At 46.7% G+C, this 17922-nt stretch overlaps 3 protein-coding genes across 7 annotated transcripts in view; 2 read left to right on the top strand and 1 right to left on the bottom strand.

Moving 5' to 3' along the window:
- RABEP1 (rabaptin, RAB GTPase binding effector protein 1) overlaps positions 1-5991 on the top strand; it is a 46504-nt gene extending 40513 nt beyond the window's left edge. For all 5 annotated transcript variants that reach the window (XM_021415795.1, XM_021415794.1, XM_021415797.1 and 2 more), the window contains exon 18: positions 1891-5991. In XM_021415795.1, coding sequence (XP_021271470.1) covers positions 1891-1992 — 102 coding nt within the window. In that variant the 3' untranslated portion in view covers positions 1993-5991. The remainder of the gene's footprint in view (positions 1-1890) is intronic.
- Positions 6231-14885, bottom strand: NUP88 (nucleoporin 88). The gene is made up of 17 exons (XM_021415798.1): positions 14606-14885; positions 14347-14516; positions 14123-14248; positions 13914-14000; positions 13127-13303; positions 12623-12806; positions 12058-12208; positions 11289-11387; positions 11044-11134; positions 10037-10138; positions 9260-9418; positions 8687-8812; positions 8112-8177; positions 7782-7862; positions 7334-7460; positions 6821-6939; positions 6231-6459 (listed from the first exon to the last, which is right to left on the bottom strand). Exons 1-17 carry the CDS (start codon positions 14843-14845, stop codon positions 6396-6398), a joined length of 2169 nt encoding a protein of 722 aa, XP_021271473.1. The 5' UTR covers positions 14846-14885; the 3' UTR covers positions 6231-6395.
- Positions 14915-17494, top strand: RPAIN (RPA interacting protein). Its single transcript, XM_021415826.1, has 7 exons — positions 14915-15072; positions 15220-15390; positions 15726-15789; positions 16309-16423; positions 16585-16648; positions 16774-16908; positions 17268-17494. The coding sequence occupies exons 1-7, from the start codon at positions 14995-14997 to the stop codon at positions 17295-17297; spliced, it is 657 nt and encodes a 218-aa protein (XP_021271501.1). The 5' UTR covers positions 14915-14994; the 3' UTR covers positions 17298-17494.

The raw sequence follows: 17922 nt of genomic DNA, 5'->3' as shown, positions 1-17922 counted from the left end.
ATTTATGAAAAATGTTTCGTGTAGCAAACTGACTAGGTATTGCTAGTATAATGTTTGTATCAGACGATTTAATTCTGATAATTCGATTTCAACCTGTTCTCAGCAACAAAGATGTAGAGCAATTATGATAAAATGTCATAAGTGACAGTAATTTTAGGCCCTAGCATTTCATCATTTCATTGTCCATTTCCTGACTTTTTTCCTATATGGTACACCTTGTTGCAATTTATAAGGTGAAAAATTTGGGGACAAAAACAGGGACTTTTACTGTTTGGTCCTGAATGTACGAGATGGTTCTTCTTCATGCTGTACTTACTGCTTTCAATTTATACTATCCAAGTCTCATCCTTGCTGTTGCTGTTTCTATCCTTGTATTTCCTCCAATAAGTGGAATCTATGTGTGGTGAGAAGATACTGAGTTCTGGCAGGAGTCTTCATTGAGGCTAACTCCAATTTGTCAGCTGATCTCTTACTGTTTACTGTAGAGAGCACCAAGGGAGCTGTAGGTGCAGTGTTTGCAGGATGGTGTTCTACCTAACCTTGCTCCCTGAGGAGATCTCACCTTCAGTGTCTATGTTTTTTGGATTTGCTCCCCATCAAAACCACTAGGAGCCCTGCTCACAAGCGATGCTCTGAAATTCAGCATTCTATCCTTTGGGTTCTTGCTGAGTCCACTCAGTGAAATTCAGCAGAATTAGTACAGATGGTTTTGAGTCAAGAGTTCAGGTTTGTTTGGAAAACAAAACCAGGAATGTAGGAGATTGTTTGCTAGACAGAGCTCAGTAGGACGGACGACAGGGAACTGTCCTCTTTTGTTCTGGCTTTTTCTGGAGGAGCAGGTAGTACAAGAGAGACTATTGAATTCTCCTGGCTGGTGAAATTGTTTCTTGTTTATTATCATCCTCCCTTTCTGAAGAACAGCATGGACTGGTGTATGCAGTTCCTAGAGCAAAAACATACACACTACTTTGAAGATGTGCAGTATTCTTTCAAAACCTGCAGGCAGTGTGGTAGGCCTTCAGTAATTAGCGTAGCAAGCGTGTTGTGTCTCTGCACTTTGCCTTTCTACCCTTAAGCAGTCATCACATATTGGCTTCTTAGCTGTTAATGTTTTCTGTGTTTATGCTTGGAAAAAGCAATGGTTTGTGCTGTATCTGCTATCCATAGTACAAGAGCTGGTGTGCAACACAAGAAGGGAGATTACTACTGAGAGAGGATTTGGGTATCTTGCTCTCACTTGTGTGAGGTGTCGACTGGCCAATTTTAGGTATCAGCAATGAATAGGAAGAGCTAAAAATCAATTAACCAATAGATGGGAATTTACAACAGAAAACCCAGATGCAAAGAGCGAAAGTTTGAATGACTCCCCCTCCAAAGAAATCACGATCTCTGCATTAATGTACTTGCAGTTCTACTGGGGACTTTTCAACATGAAATGACTTGAGAGCTTATCAGAAAAGCAAGTAACAGGATTAGACTTGGCGATGGGAACGCTTCCTCTGGAAGCATTTTAGCTTTAGTCTTGAGAGGCCTGAAGGCATTTGTCAGGCATGTCTGTACTTCCATGAAAGTTCATGTTGCTTTAGACATCTCCTCCAGTTTGCCTGGCCCCTGTGGTGTGTGGCTGGTTATTAGACCAAGCAGAGTGACGACGAAGGATTGCTTGGGCACTCTAGAGTGTGGCTTGTATTTTAAAAGCACAACAGCCCTATGTCTTTCCACCACACATTCTTGATTCTGAATTAAGTTCATGTTCCTTCAAGCCTTGCATTTCTCAGCCTCTGATAGTTTGATGTCTCTTCCGCTTGTGCAGGTACTAGAGGTTGCTAACGTAGCCTGGTGGCTCAGCTCTGGTTTTACTAGCTCATTGTGTCTGTTTGTTTTCCATAGGTGCAGCTGGAGCGGATCCGGCAGGCAGATTCCCTGGAGAGAATCCGTGCAATCCTGAATGACACAAAACTGACGGACATTAATCAGCTTCCTGAAACATGACACCCTGATGAGCGTGCTCCAAGGCTGCATTTGGGGTTTTTAACTCATCTTTATAGCAACATTAATTATTATTTAACTCTAACCGAAAGAGCAGAAGACAACAGAGGGGAGCAATGACTAAGTTTTGTTTCTAGAGGGGAAAAGGTTTCGTGCTGGGCAGGAAGAGAGCACAAGAGTGACTTGTTGTGTAGGAAGGAGAACTTTCTAATGGAAACACTAATGGATGCGGTGTTTCGTGTTCCACTGAGTGGGATCAGTCCTTACATTCTGAAAAACTTCCCCTCTTTCAGCCAACTTCGTAACCTGATATAGAATTTTGGAACATTTACCCCCGTTTTTTTTCCCTTTTTCCTTTCCCCCCCACTACTGTGATCAAAGTAGCTGCTGGAAACCATATTGTCCCTCCAAAACATTGAAGAGCAAAGTGGTTGAAGTTTTTCTGTTTGAATAGTCAGTAACAGTATTCAGCTAGCAGAGAGAATGAGGTGTAGAGTATGCTGTATGAATATTTTATATTAAAATATGACTTTATTAGCAGGACACTGGATATTGATCTTATTTCGTAACTCAGTGTGTTGTATTTTTTTTTTTTTAACCGTTGACTTCGTGTTGAAGAATCTGAATGCTGCTGAAATGTGGTGGTCATGAGTGAGCTGTGTGTCTCCTGAACAGAAAAATGCCAATCCAAAAAACTCTGAAAACTGTACCGAGAGCTTAGCTCCTTGAAATACTTCCTTTGAATTCTGATACTTAAAGAAAAAGCACAAGAAATGCACTGTTTTGTAATCTTTTTTTTCACAAATGTAATTTAAAACATGGAATTGCAGCTAGTTCTTTTTCGTCTTGAAAGCTGAGCAGTACCTGTAGAAGAAAAAATGGTTTCCATGTGAAGAAAAAAGGTTAGCAAAAACCCTATGCGTTGTCTGAGCAGTGGCTCGGGGTTTGTGCAGGGCAGCTTTGCTCAGGTAGGTGGCACCAGGCATGGGGTTACTTTCTCTGAAAATGGTCAAGGTAAGATGTTGAACAAAGCAAAGTCAGCTTGACCCTCCTCTTCTGGGTCAGTTTTAAGAGTATACAAAGCAGTGATGGCACTCTGTCACAGAGCACAAACGTGCCGGAGCTGCATTATGCTGCTGGTTCAAGTTTGAAAGGTGCAGTGCATCTCTTCCTTGGAAGTACAGTATCGTGTTATTGCTCAGAGTTGATTCGTACGCTGTCCTGTATTTCTGTAAGCATGCACTTAAATTACACTATGTAACACAACAACAAAGGCAAGACATTTTTGTGATTGGTCAGGTTTTAGGTTTGGGATTCCTAAATAAGTAACGTAAGCATTCCTCCTTTTTCTCCTTAGCGGAGTTTCATGCACGCAGTGGAATAGGAACAGTTTAATGTTTGGATGCGGTAATGGTGGAGGTGCAAATTGAGTTCTTGGACTTCTTGTCCCTAGTGAAGACTCAATTAGAAGAGAAGAGGCTGAGAGAGCAGCTTGTTATTGTCCAGAATTTATAACTTAAGCTTTCTGCTATTGTTTACTGTGTTATCTTTGCCTACTAGGCCATAGATCTGGTGATGACGAAAAAACAGAAATGACAGAGAATGCTCTGAACTGTAATGCACATGAATATATTTTGGTAGGTACTTAAATCCTATTTTAGCAGTGTGTGTCCTGCTACTAACAAAAAGAAGTTAGGACTGGTGGTTTTGAAGAGGAATGCCTTAAAAACAGCCAAAAAGAAGCATTTGAGCTCAGTTGCTTATCATTTATTGCAGAAAATAAAGCGTTTTATTCACCCTAGAAATTAATTTATGTCATAATCCTGACACTTCAAACCCATTTTTCCTATCTTAGTGACAACTGGACTAATAGATGGCAGGGTTGTCACCTTCCAGATAATTTGTTGATTGCTTGTTTCATTTAAAAGAAGTTGAATCGTGGTTAGGTTCTTGATTTTGGGTGTTTAAATCTCTCTCGGTATTTGCCGAACTGTGAGGTGACAGCAGCTGCCTTCTGATGCAGAAATCTAATACCAGGTGTTTTGCATTCAGTTTTCCAGTGGTTATTCTCTTCCTTCCTGACAACTAACTCTTAACTGGTTGCTGGTAGTTAACCTGTGCGGCAGTGATTTAAGGAAGCCTGTTGTTTTATGGCTAAGCTACAGTGATGACCTACATCTTCTCAGCAAGCTGAACACTTGAGGAATTGTTCCTGAAGACATATGCAGAAAAGGAGTTTTTAGTTGAGTTTATGGACTGTTTTTCTAATGCAAGAGGGCTGTTAATGGCATTTCAGCATCCCTTTCTAGTCTGGCTGCCAGTGCCTGTTCTCAGCAGCCCTCTCTTCCTACCTGCTCTTGCCTTCCCCTTAACCGTGGCCATAGCTGACTGTTTGAGATTGCTTTGGATTGTGCAGGGCTGGCGTGGCTTTTCCTTAGTGTATGTTTACAAATGGTTGGCCTGGCTTTCTCTATAGTCACGGTGTTGTCAGCTTGCAGATGACGATGGCTGCAGGGAGCCTTTCTGTAGTCCATAGGGGAGAGCAAGTGAATGAGAGATCGCTCTGTGATGGTTCATAGACACAGTAACGAGTGCAGCAGTTGCAGAATGAAGTTGTGGGCACGTGTGTGTGTGTGTGTGTGTGTGTGTGTGTGTGTGTGTGTGTATCTGTATGCATGCTTGTGTGTATTCCCCAGGGGCCAGTGATGGCCTGTAGGCCTGGTCTGAGGAGGTTGGAGGTAGATGCAGTAGGGCTCAAAGGGGACTAATGAGAACTTTCCTGAAAGCAGTGGTGCTGGCTGCTGGGTTCCTTATTTGTGATGCAGACACTGCACGTGTCACTGGACTAACAGCCTGTGGTGAGCAGAGGAAGGAGACAGAGTGATGGCCTGGTTGTTTGTACCACCTCACTCCTGCTTTAAGTACTGTGACCATTTGAAAGCTGGAAAACGAGTGATCTTTTTCCCCAGCTGCCGCTCCTCCCTTTTAAAAAAATCTGTTTTCAAATTAGAAACTTACCCGTCCACAAAAGAGATGGGAGATGCGCTCACTACAACCGACTGTCCTGCTCACCCTAGGAGGGCCATCCCTCCTGGGGAAGGAAAGCACAGCTTCAGAGACGGTAACTCAAGCTTCTGCTGCACTCAAATGTAAGAAAACGTGAAGTGGCCTTTAAAATTTTTTTTTTTTGAAAGTGCCAAATTTGCAGAGCACTTATTTAAACCACTGTCCATGAAGCGTAGTTAAAAGCTCTTGTTACAAAGCCGTAGATACTCAGTGGATTATGACGGTGTTGCTTATAATAAATCAGAGATTAAACACTCTTCCCTCTCGTTCTTGGAGCTTGTTGGGAATGGGGTGATAGGTTCTCCTCACTCAGTAAGAGTTTGTTTTTTTAACAGGCGCTACTTCTAACCTGGCAGTTCAGCTCTGATACACAGGGTGAGTGCATTAGAAAGCTGGATTCTGTTTATGCAGACTGTAAAAGGGGGTGAGATGAAGTTTTGTATGCATTCCTATACTTGTATAGTCTTAATCTGTACAAAAAAACAAAAGTGTTCTTGCAGCATGTGTGGTAACCTGGTTACCTAACAGGTAATAACAGCCCTCCTTTCCTTCCAGCTTGACTTTGGCACCTCTTGCCGTGCCACTTTTGTAGCAGTGCAGTACTACTTTTCAAAACTGAGCTTGACCATGTCACCTTTTGAAAGGGGAAGTGGGAGGGGAGGGGGGCAGAACAAGAATTATTTGTTGTCCACTAAAGTTCGTCTACAGCAGATAATTGGCCTTTCAATGCCAAGGCAGTGCCAGTTTTTGATAAAGGCAAACTGAGTGTTTGGAAGTTAATACTGCATTCCAGTGAACCAAGCCATTGGTGTCCTGTGCAATTGTGGATGTAGAATTCTGCTGTCTACAGGATTCAAGTGTAACCCTTTGTTAACTGTATTGAAGGTGTGTCCTTTATGAAGAAAGTGTTCCCAATTAAAAAAAGCTGCTGACGTGTGTGCGCTTCTCTGGTCTTTCTACTCTGCCTTCTGCCACAGGCTTCCACTGCAGTCACTGTGCCATGGACCAAGGGTAGGAGATGGCTCCAGACTCACCCCAGGCAGTTTTCTGAAGGAAGCAGTAATACCTTTCCCCCACTACTGAGCTAGCTGTGAGTATTAACTGTCACATACTTCAGGTTTGAAATAACCTGCTGCACTGTGCCCTTCCAGGAGAAAAGCAAAGACCACAGCATGTGAGGAGTCTTATCAAAAGTACTTTAATGCTTAGTTGATCTTTACAAAATAATAAGGAAAAGGCATGTTGTTCAATGTATGAATGTTATATATTTAAGGAGAATTACCAGGGAAAAAATGAAAACTGATCCAGCCTTTCACTGTAGGTTTATCCTTACGGAGATGTTAGAAGTTCACATGGCTTCTGATGTCATTGATCTGCTTTACCATTTCCCTTATGCGTTCTCCCCTTCAAGAAAAATAAATTCAAGTCAAAAAGCTGCAAGTCATTTTTGTTTGACAACAGTCAGTAAGAAAAACATATGACAACAGCAGAGAATGGGAACATTGTTCTAAGCTATTCTGTTAATTACAGGCTTCATACAGTCTGCCAAAAGATCCTCAGGCAAAAAGGAGACCTAAAAGCAGTTAGGTACTAGTAATAGCAAAATATGACCAATGCTGCTGTGACAAACTGCCACGTTCTGTGCTTTTTATCTCTGCAAGCTCCAGGTGGTACAACAGTCAGCCATATGATGTAGAGAGGTAAAATTTACTCTAGAAACTTGAAAAGGCTCGAACTCTAAAGGAGGATCCAAGCTTGAACTTACTCTTCTTTCAGAACAGTTTGGATGCACTTGCTCTGGTAGGCACTAAGGTTAATGCTGGGTTTTCGTGGGCTGATCCCCTTTCCCATCTTTTTCTGCTGGTATTCCTTCTTCATTTTAACCTAGAAGTTGTGTACAAAAGGAAGGACCGCAGTCAGTGTTGCTGCTGCCTGCTGGAGGCAAAGCGTATTGTACCTACAACCACGTGTGTCACATCATCATAAATTCTGATTCTGTTTGGGATAAAATCAGCATGCTTTTGCACTGTTCTTCTACAAGAAGAGAAGAAAAACACTAGTACGAGGACCCAAGAAGGCATGGAGACTTCCTTAGGGTTTGCACTGGGTTGCAGAAGTTCTATCCGGTTTCATAATGAGGTTCAGAATTTATTATAGCCCACTGCTGCTAATTTAACATAGAGCACCGTTGTGTCTATGTGGAAGGATTGTATTCTAACTCAGTGCTACCAGTGAGTGAGTGTTGTCAGCAACCTACCAGCCAGACATGCCATCTCACCTGTCTGATTGCATTGCTCAAGTGCTGCAGCTGGTCATGGATTTTCTGCAATTCTTTCTTCATATCTCTTTCGCTATCTGATAGAACAGGAAGCTGAGAGTGGAAACTGCGAAGTACTTTCTTCATCCTTCACATGCAAGAAAAGATAAGTTGCTGGATTAACTTACATTTTAGACTAGTTATGCTCAGACAACAGGAGTTTTGCATGCAACCATGAAACATCTTTTGTCATTTAGCCTAAGTCTTAGGGGCTCAGGACTCTTCTTCCCTCACAGCAAGCACACTCAGTACCAAAACTCATCACTGAGCTGCAAAAGAAGAATGTCAGAAGGCCAGTCTCCCAACAAACCAGCACAGCACTGGCTGCCTACTCTTTTCCTGCCATGCTGGCACTTGAATATACAACAGCAAGCAATCTGTGATGGAACAGAAGGCAGTCTGCACTCACCTGTTCATAATATCTTCTTGCTTCTCTTTGGCTTCCTCATACTTGTCAGCCAGCCGTTCAGCCATCTCTCGCAAACTTTTCCTTTCGTGTAATTGAGAAATATTTATTTAGTTTTGATTTACATGCGTCTTTATAATTAAGCCTACATACAGAAACAGGACAAAGCCTGAAAGAAACTGGAGGAGGGAACAAACCTAGGTGCCTAATTACAGCCAGAAATGCATTCCCTTCTCTGAAAACTTTCATTCAGGACCCTGTATGAAGTACCTTTTGCACAAAGTTACATCACTATTGCTTTTAACTTGATAAATGCAGACAGATTAAACTCACTTCTCCTCTCGGCAGTAATTAAGATCTTCCAGTTGTTTCTTCTTCTGTCCCCAAAGCAGCTTCACTCTTAAAAATAAATATATACATAAAATCCAACCACCCGAGCAAAAATCCAGCTGAGTCAGTATGTAGGCCACATAGCAAATATCACCAAAGACACCAAGACACATGCAGCTGAGAACACTTCCTTTTGGGCCTAATTTTATAACGTAAAACAACCACAATCAAAAGAAGTAAAGACTTATGTAATGTGATTTCTCTTTTGAGCAGCTTTGTCAGAATTATTGCTGAGGTCAAAGTTGTTCCAAAGGATTTCCTGCCATGCCCAAGCATGGGCAGACTGTTCATCCACATCAAAAGAGGAAACATCATTTTTACTTCAGTGCTTCCTTGGTAACTCAGTTTTAATTTCTGGTAATCCAGAAGTGAAAGTCTTACGTAAATTGAAGTCACAGAATACATTTTATTCAGTTACATGAGTTAGCCCAGCAGAGGAGGTTTAGTGCTGGGTACTTAGTAACACCGTTCCACAGAGACAGCGCACAGCACTTAATATATGAGAGTTTTTTTCTTACCTTTGCTGAATTTCCTCTTTTGCCAGATCTTGTTTCAGTATATATTCCTCTCTGAACACTTGCGTGGCTCTGCTAAGAAGCTGAAGGCATTCTTCAGGGGGAGGAGCAGCATCTTTATCAGCAGATCTGAATAAACAGGAGACAAGTTTTTGCAATCCTACTCTTCCATGTTCCTTGAAAAGGCCAAGTCACTTAGAGCATTATATTTAAGAGCTCTAAGGCCTCAGATACAAAAATGAGGGGCTACAACTAAATCCCTTTTCAATAACACAGTTTTCCTACTGAGAAAATCCCAAGGTGTTCTAAAATGCTCAAAATCCAATAAGACAAGCCTTGAGCAGCCTAATCCAGCACTGATGTTAGCATCGCATTGAGCAGGAACACAAAGGTGGTTCCCCTTGCAGCCTAAATGGCTTTTGTGGATGCCATGCAAAGTCACAAGTCTGCTGCAGAAGCTGCAAGACTGTAACTGCTCTTTCCAAGCTGCTGTGCTATTCAGTCAAGAGCCAATGAACGCATGGCATTCCTAAAGAGTTCCCTCTTCTGCTCCCCTAGGAAAAAGTTTTTACTTACTTCAGGAGCAAGGGGTTGGCAGAGCTGCGCCTCAGGATGCTTTGGATGTGCTTCTCAAATGAATGCCGTGATTCATCCAGGACACGGAGAGGAGAAGTGGCATCATCTTTGTCTTCTCTGGTGCACAGTAGAGGAGGAGATGCAGGATGGACTGTACTTCTGCCAAGGAACGTCAAGTGGAGAACACTTAAAAGCCTTAAACTACAACCGAGTTCAAAAAGTAGTTAAAACGAGGAACTCATCCACTGTGGAATTAACACATTACAGCAGCAAGTCAGAAGATGAAATACTTCAATTATATGGTAAATGTAGCTCCAGGCCAGGCTGGTGGAGCTCAAATCCCCCCCTCTTCAGCCACAGCTGAAAACAGGGAAGAATCTCATGTATCCTTGTACTTAAAAGCAAGTTCAGTAACAAGGCAAGCAAGCTCTCCAACAGCAGCATGAGCCAATCTCTCTTCAGTTTCTGCTGTGCAGATTCCTTGCTATAAAAGTGAACAAAAAGCCAACAATGATGTCAAAAACCTTCTGATGTAACGTTTGTCCTAACCCTTATTGAAAGCGATACAGATCAGTTATATCCCCTCCAAGCACCTTTTCAGTATTAAATAACTACTCTCTGAAGGCTTAAGCAATCTGCCAGGGAACGTTCAGTAGGCAAACTTCAGTGTGTGTTATGAGAGGTGCAGAAATTTAGGGTGAAAGAATCAAAGTAAGAAATCCTGACATCCTTTTTGTAAGGCAGTCACGGACTACAGTCCAATTACAAACCACGTACAGGAGTGGCCTTGTAATGCACTCGTAGGTATTTGTGATGCAGATCATTGTGGGTCCCAGGACATCAGATACTATCCAAAATCCCCTAACTGGAGCAGATTGCCTGAAGAGAAAAAAAAAAAAAAACCAGAAGAATTAGCCATTCAAAAACCCTGTACTTTCTTCCTGAAAGTTGTGCAAGTTCTTTAGGGTAAGCTCTATTCACAGCAGTCAGCTTAAGCCAGACATGGGTCACGAAGCCAAGAACCACTCCCCCCAGAAGGAGTCCTGCAAAGCAGTTATTCTCTTATCATGCAGTCTGATAATCAAATGTACCAAGCAAACCCATGCACCCTGAGGGAGCACCCGTACAACCTGCCTGTGAATCAGAAGCAGTCTGCCACAACCCAGAAACCTCTTCCCCCTTCTACCACAGGTTAACTACTCACACCACTGGCTATTTGTCACCTGCACTGACTTCAAGAGCCCTTTCAACTAGATGACTCATCCGACTTGTGTTTGGAACACAAGTAATCATTACTCCTTGCATTCTCATTATGTTTAATACATAGCATTCAACAGAAGAGATCAGGCCTTATTAAAGCAGGAAGATGCAGCAGACACAGCTAACACACAGCCTAGCCCACAGAGCCTCCTGACCCACAGCGGGGTACCTAGGAGTGCTAAAAAGGAGAGGATCTCTGAAGGCACAGCCTGGTCTTAACACATGGATGAAAGAATACATCCGTGTTCAGGATTCACAGACGAAGCAAGCCCCAGAGCTGCACTGGGACAGGTAAACAGAAGTGGGATTTCTGCCAGTTTGACTGGTGATTTTAACACTCATGGGAATTTAGCTTACACACCTTGCTATACATTAAGAATCTTGATGTGCAAATTGCTTATTATTTCAATCCTGTTGATTTTATTATTCTTAATAGCAAGAATGCAGCATAAGAGGGCAAATCATAGGTGTTTTTCCAGAATAACTCACTGATTTGGAAGCAGAAGAAAGGCTTTGCTCTTTACCTGCACGGCAATGGCTTCGTACAAAGAATATGTTCGACAAAACACTTCTGTTCTGCGCCCAGCTCCTGTAAACCGTCTTTATCTTCTTCATCTACAAAGAAGAGACCTGTCAGAATGCACAAGATCCACACTGCAGGGTAAGGTGTTCCCAGTATTACCCAGATATTCCCCTGCTTGTTTCTAACAAAACGCTGGTGTTCAAATAGTAACCACTTCCCTCCACGTGCAGCAGTCTCGCCACTCACCTGAGGCAAGGAACTTCTGCAGTTTGGTGATCCACGTCAACCCCACGCTGTGAACACCCGCTTCGTGTGTGCAGTGGTATCGAGTAGGACATTTGGGATCTGAAATTTAAACAGCAGATGTAGCACAAAGCCCTGCAGAGAAAAACTCATTCTGCAGACCTGCACTATTGAACGTGTGTATTGGCCTGTTGTCCAGCTTGCTGCAAGTACCAACTAGTGCCTATTCAAAATTGGAGCTACCTGCATTAGCCTTTATTAGAATTCTGCATATAAATCAAGTACGCTTGCAGCATCTGTTACTACACTCTTCAGGAATTGTTTAGAATTACTTGTGTTATACAATGTCTGCCTCTATCCATTAGGCTTTCAAGGGAAGATCAGTTAATGCCAGCAGACCAGCTTTCAGACAAGCTTCCTTGTCCTTCCCAACCTGCTGCCCTACAGCAGCACCAGGTGACAGGCACCAACACTGTCCTCAGCATCACCACCCCCACAGCTCTGTCACTTGCTTACTCACATAGATTATCCCAGGTGCAACAACTTCTGCTTTCTAATCCACAGCTGACACAGTTTTATATTACATACACACACCCTTGTCTCTAAATTGTCCTGTGACAATTCCCCTTTTACTCTGCGCATTTTCCACAGCTTTAAGACACTGAGCAAATGCTTATTCTAATACTCTTTGAGACCAACAATAACTTTTAAATAACTTGATCCTAATTTCAAGCAAAAGTAAAAGACAACAGCCTGAGCTACACAACCCTACCTCGATGCAGTTTGATTGGGCAAGAGAAATCGGACTCCAAAGGCTCCTCCTCATCTCCTGATGCCAATTTCAGTGCAAGTTCCAGCTCAACACATTCAAACACGTACAGGGAAGGAACAAGATCGGATCTTGGGTCCCATGATTTTTCTGACTGTAAAGAGCATGGAATTATTCTATGAGACATCATTTAAAGAGAAATACCAATGTAAATAACACTGAGTTACACAATATAGGCAGGCAAGTGTATTAATTATTGGAGAAACTCATTAAAGTCCCCTTATTTTTTCATTTAAGAAGCGCTGTAACACATGGTTTCTTCAGAACATCCTCTTTTAAATAGTTTGTGGTAAGATTAAAATGGCTGCACCTGCAGGATACACACAGCTGAGCTTTACAACAAGAGCACAGGAGGATCACAGGCACTGGCTGGAACAGGAGGACTCACTGCCTCATTACGGAAGAATGCAGTTTTTGCACTTGGCATTCTCTTCAAGGCATCCTGCCATCCTGAAGCCAGGAACTTTGAAGAAACAAAAACATTTCTAGAAATAACAAGACAAGGTACCTGCTCCTCATCCTCTTCTGCATCCAGCACCACACAGTGATAAAGCACGCCTGATTCAGTGGCAATCACCAGGATGTTTGGAACACAAGGCAGGCACAAGACAGCACAGGCATCGTAGCCATAGTTGTCTTCTGCAGCAGGGTGCATGGGCAGAGGGCCAAGCAGCTTGCCAAGATTTCCAATGCTGGAATAAAGAGGATGCATTCACAACACAAGGCGTAGGAGCAGAGTTCCCACAACTGCCTGCAGGAGTTTACTGAATGATAACTAGAGAATAAGGGTGATTAAAAAATAGAAAACAACTAAAGCAACAAACATGATGGTTTGGAGTTCTAACATGTTATTCTTGGATTTAAATCTACTAGCACTACCACAAAGAGGTAGAAGAAATTATAATACAAATCAGCCCAGCATCCATTACAGAATCCCACCCAGGTGAGGAGATGGCTCTCAGAACCAAACGTACAAATACTCTGTGAAACTTGAGGGTGAATGCGAGCCTACCTCTGCAGCAGGTTGATGTAGGTGAGGAATGTCTCTCCATTCTCATATAAAATGTAAAGTGGAAAAGCCAGCACTTCTTCGCTGCCTCGCTGTCCAAGTACGCTCCTCGGGACTGGCACCAGCGGGCCGAAGTCGAACGCCACCGCAGTCTCTCCCAGTGATGCTGTATAGGCTCTCCTAGGATAAGCAGGAACAAAACTGACTCAAGCAGTGACTGTGAGAACACAAGCGTTTATCGAGGCCCATCTGTACGTCAAATTACTTCTGAACACCGGCCCATCAGACCTTTGACACATGCTACTTTCAGCAACAAAAGCGTGCAGGTAACATCCTCCTTCCAGGGCCTCATTTCTGAAGCAGCCAGCCCAGTTACAGGGTAAGGAGGAGGGCATGTGGGATTTCCTGTGCAGTACAGCAGCCTGTGACTTGCCCAGTAGAGACCCTCAAGTTTCTCCTTTCCAATTAGGCCAAGGAGGAAAAAAAATACATAGTTTTCCTGCATTCCCCACTCAAAAAGCCCTTCTTAAACCTTCTTAATGTTGGTTGTTCAAATGACTGTTCTGAAAAACGCCGGACAGTGCAGTCTGTTCCCTCTTAGAAAGATTAGGGAAAAAACAGCCCTACTGCTGTGCTAGGAAGAAACCCTAGCAGATAAATCCGGTACCAGTAAGTCGTGAATAAACCCCTACTGGATTTTCAGAGGGATTTCTCACTCATTAAAGACACAGTTGAGAACACGGAGCTTACCCTGCCAAGAGCATTTCAAAAGACAAGGAGCCGCACAAACCCTTTGTTGATGATCAGAGTCTCCTCCTCAGCGTCTGAGAGCGAGATCACCTTGATGGGCGCCTGGGGCACCTTCAGGCTGTAGATCCTGGAGGGAAGAAGCAGCAGCGATGTTCACTCAGCCTCAGCTGCCGCCAATCCGAAACTCCTCCCACCCCGCTCTGAATGCGGCGACCGCTGTAGGAAGGGCGAGGAACAGCGAGGCTTTACCTGATGGTGTTATCCGAGGTGAGCAGCACGATGTGCGGCTCCAGGGTCTCGCAGGGGTACCAGGCCGCGTGCTTCAGGGTGAGGGACGTCGAACTGGTGAAGAACCTTTCCGCGATCGGAATGGTGCTGGAACAGAGCGGAGACGGGCGCTGTGACCGCACGGACGGAGCCGCTCTCGAGGGGGCGGGGGGTGGGGGGCGGCGGCGGCGGCGCTGGGGCCCCACCTGCAGTTCACCGTGGCCTTCCCGCCCTCGAACTCGGAGTTCGTGCCCCAGCGCTTGGGCAGCTCCAGGACCGAGAGCCCTTTGGTGCCGATGAGCGCCACATGGCGCCGCGCGGGGCTGAGCAGCGTCTGGTACACCTCGAACAGCGGCGGGTTGATGCACAGCAGCGTCTGCAGGGAGAGGCGGGGCGGGGCCGGGGCTCAGAGCGCGGCCCGGCCCCCGGCCCTTCCCCCCCACCCCGCGGCCCCGCAGCCCTCACCTGGTAGCGGCCCAGCTCCGGCTCGGCCTCGCTGAGACGGCGCAGGTCGATGTCGAGCAGCGCGCCGCGCTCGCCGTCCCACAGCAGCAGGTCTCCGTCCAAGCCCAGCAGCAGGCTGCGGATCAGCGGGGAGCGCGGGGCGGCGGAGCCGGGGGGGACGCTCTCGCGGAGGCGGCTGAACGCGGCGTGCTGCGGCAGGGCCGCCCGCCACTGCTCCGCCGGACCCCACTCGGCCGCCATCGCTCCCCGCGGCCGCCCCGGCCCAACCGCCAATCAGCGGCGCCGAACGTCGTGACGTCACATCGACTTTCGCCTTCCGCGCGCTGACGGCGGGACTACGTTTCCCGGCGCGCCCCGCGGCGCGGTCGGTCACGCGCCGGCGGCGGGCGATGGAGGAGCCGCTGAGCAGGCACCGGGCGCTGTACAAGGGCCCGGCCGCGCCGCCATGGAAGGAGACGTACCGGCGGGTGAGCGGGGCCAGGCCCCAACGACCCTCCCCGGCCCCGTTTTCCCTCCGCGGAGCTCTCTCCGCGCTCCTCCGCGCTCCTCCGCCCACCCGCTCCGAGGCGCGGGGCGAGAGCTCCCGGCCCTGATGCGGCGCCGGCTTCCCGCAGCGCTGCCTGGAGCGCCTGAGGAGCAGCCGGGAGCGGCTGCTGCGCCGCTACCGCCAGGCGGGGCCGGGCCCCGGGGCGCTGCTGGTGCCGGAGGTGATGGAACGCGAGTGGCGGAGCCTGCAGGCCGAGCGCGGCGCGCCGGGGGAGCGCGGGCAGCGCGTGCTGCAGCAGGTCGGTGCCGCCGCGTCTCGGGGAAGCTCCGGGCCGGGTGCCGCGCTGCGGGAGCCCGGGAGGGGATCGGCTCCGTTCCGTCGCACGGAGCGGCCGTGGGGACGTTCCTCGGCCGCGGCTTTGGAGCTGCTCTGTCCCCGGAGCGGGCAAACCTCTCTCGATTAAAGGCCGGGCTGTGAGCCGTGCCGCTGCCGGCTGCGGGTTGCGTGGTTTTCGCAGCGCACCTCTCTGCGCTCCCAGCCAGAAGAAGGAGCTTTGGGACATCGCGTCCCGGCGGCAGCTCAGCCGGACGCTACGTGAGCGCGCAGCCCCAACGGCAGCTCCGTGCCTTTCAGATGCCTGAGGACCCGGACGAGCTGGCGGTGCTGGATGAAATCCAGCAGGAGCTGATCCTGCAAGGTAACTGCTCAGCGCGTTTCCTGACCCCTCGCGGAGCTGTGACTTGCTGACCCAGCCCGCAGGGGCTGTGCTTCTGTTCCTGTAAATCACATGACACGGGGGAAGCCTCTTCAGAACTCTCTGCGGCCTCTCAAATGCGCTGAGAACGTTCTGAGAGCTCCGGGAGTTTAGGTGGCTTAAGCTCTATGAGGAGCTACGAGAGACAGCGCTGCTGGGGAGCTGTAGGAGCCCGCACGAATGAACTCGGAACACTTCTGAAGTGTTGGCTGGGAAGTGTTAGAGTCACCCCCCTGAGACTGCCTAAAAGCTGGTAGGAAAGAAGTGGATTGATAGCACCAGCTTCCGTAAGCACAGCAATCTGACTCAAAGAAGCTCAGCAACAAGTGACTGCCCCCAGGCTGCGTCCCCACAGCAGCTGCGGGTGTGGGTGTGCTTTAGCGCTGTCTTAAGTCCATGCCAGATGACTGAGGCATTGTGTTGGTGTGCTTGTTTTGTTTTCTCCTCCCCCCCCCCCCCCAGAACAACTGGTTATAGAAGAGTACGAGCGAAGTCTGCAGTTTGATGAAGAATGCCTCAATGCTATCCTGGATGGCTTGGATGCCAGCAACAGGATCATCTGCCCAGTGTGCAGAAAGTAAGAAAGCTCTCAGCACTGCAACAAGATCCTCCACTCTCTGCTGCAGTTGGGGCTTAGAAACGGGCAGAAGCAGCAGGCAGACAAAGACAGTGCATTTCAACGAGATAGAAGGACACAGTGTTGTTGTTGTGAAGGTGCTCACTGTGTGTCTTTCCTAGGAACCACCTGACTGTGAGGAGTCACTCGGTTTCTTGCCGCTGTGGGTTGGACATCCCTACTCAGGTGAGCTGTGCTGCGAGCGATGCACTGTGAGGTCTGTGGCTGAAAGCCGCCTCTTCTTCGCAGAAGACGTGGCAACAACTTCTGTGTCAGATTTCATCTTCACCTTTTTTTTGTTTTTTTCCCAGGGTATGACGGAAGAGAAGCTTCGCTCACTTCTAGAAAACACTATAACAGAGCACAGTCACAGGTGCCTTCACAATCCGGAGTTCACAGTTACCAGTGGAATGGAGGAGGAAGCCAGTCTCCTCATGACCTGCCTGGTGAGTCAAGTGTCAGGTTCCAGCTTGGATCCAAGTCTCAGTTACACGAACAGAAGCCACAAGTCAGCTCATCCCAGGGGTTTGTGTTGTTTTCCCACTTTTTTGGAAGTGGTTTCACTTTTGACCCCCAGTAACAAAACAGCTGAATTACAGTTGGCTCTCCCTGCTGGATTATGGGATCTTCTGGGGCTCCTCCTGGCTCAAGCTTGTAAAATGTGTGAACTGATTTGTGTGCACAGTGTTTGAGTACCTGCACGGTGGGAAGAGTTAGGAGCAGAACATTTCAGTCTTAAACAATAATAATTATCTTTTATGCATTACTACAGCTTGTCAGTTCAACTTAACCTTACCTTTTTAAGGTCTGTGACTCCTGGATGATTCTCCTCTAAGTTGCTTCAGCTGCTGCTTTGTCAGTGACTTCGAGACTAGAACTCAACCTAGAGCTGCTACTGTCTTCTAATGTATATATACTTGTGTCTGCTGTGTCAGAAATACTTCACAAGGCAACGCTACTGCCTTAACCTGCACTTTTGATGGCACAGTCCATGTTTTTATAATAAATATTTCATCCTTCATGTCATCTTCAGCAATGTATCAGTGATTTCACAGCCCGCACTGGACTTCACCTTTAGCTTCTGGCCCATGACAGTTTTTAATGAATCCTTCTGTTCTAAAAAACAGGTGCTTCCTACAATCTTACCCACTACACTCAGGACTGTTAGAAAGAACTGCACTGGACTCTACAGCGAGGTGCAAGTAGTCATGCAGTAATTGTGTCTCATTGTTCTGTTGTTGGGTGCCCCCAGTCTGAAGAGGCAGCTCTTTAATGCATGCCCACCTGGTGTGCAGTTCCCAAACCCAGCAGGAGCACCTCCTGCTCTGCCACCAGGACTTACTGTGACCTTGAGGCAACACCTGGAGCCTCGAGTTAGAGTGGAAGCCCACAGCTGCTGCCCTGCAGCAATGCTTCTGCTATCAGCATCCACACAATTGGAATCATTCTCCAAAGAAGGT

This window comes from Numida meleagris, chromosome 18 (genome assembly GCF_002078875.1).
Source record: "Numida meleagris isolate 19003 breed g44 Domestic line chromosome 18, NumMel1.0, whole genome shotgun sequence".
Classification (NCBI taxonomy): domain Eukaryota; kingdom Metazoa; phylum Chordata; class Aves; order Galliformes; family Numididae; genus Numida; species Numida meleagris.
Note: the sequence above shows the minus strand (reverse complement) of the source record. Positions and strands in the feature narration are given on the sequence as shown.

Coding starts and splice junctions, on each gene's coding strand:
- NUP88 (XM_021415798.1), bottom strand. CDS start 14,845: ATGGCGGCCGAGTGGGGTCCGGCGGAGCAGTGGCGGGCGGCCCTGCCG. Junction 14,249..14,346: donor AAGGCCACGGTGAACTGCAG/GTGGGGCCCCAG, acceptor GCTCTGTTCCAG/CACCATTCCGATCGCGGAAA. Junction 12,807..13,126: donor TACATCAACCTGCTGCAGAG/GTAGGCTCGCAT, acceptor TCTTTATTCCAG/CATTGGAAATCTTGGCAAGC.
- RPAIN (XM_021415826.1), top strand. CDS start 14,995: ATGGAGGAGCCGCTGAGCAGGCACCGGGCGCTGTACAAGGGCCCGGCC. Junction 16,424..16,584: donor ATCTGCCCAGTGTGCAGAAA/GTAAGAAAGCTC, acceptor TGTCTTTCCTAG/GAACCACCTGACTGTGAGGA. Junction 16,649..16,773: donor GGTTGGACATCCCTACTCAG/GTGAGCTGTGCT, acceptor TTTTTTTCCCAG/GGTATGACGGAAGAGAAGCT.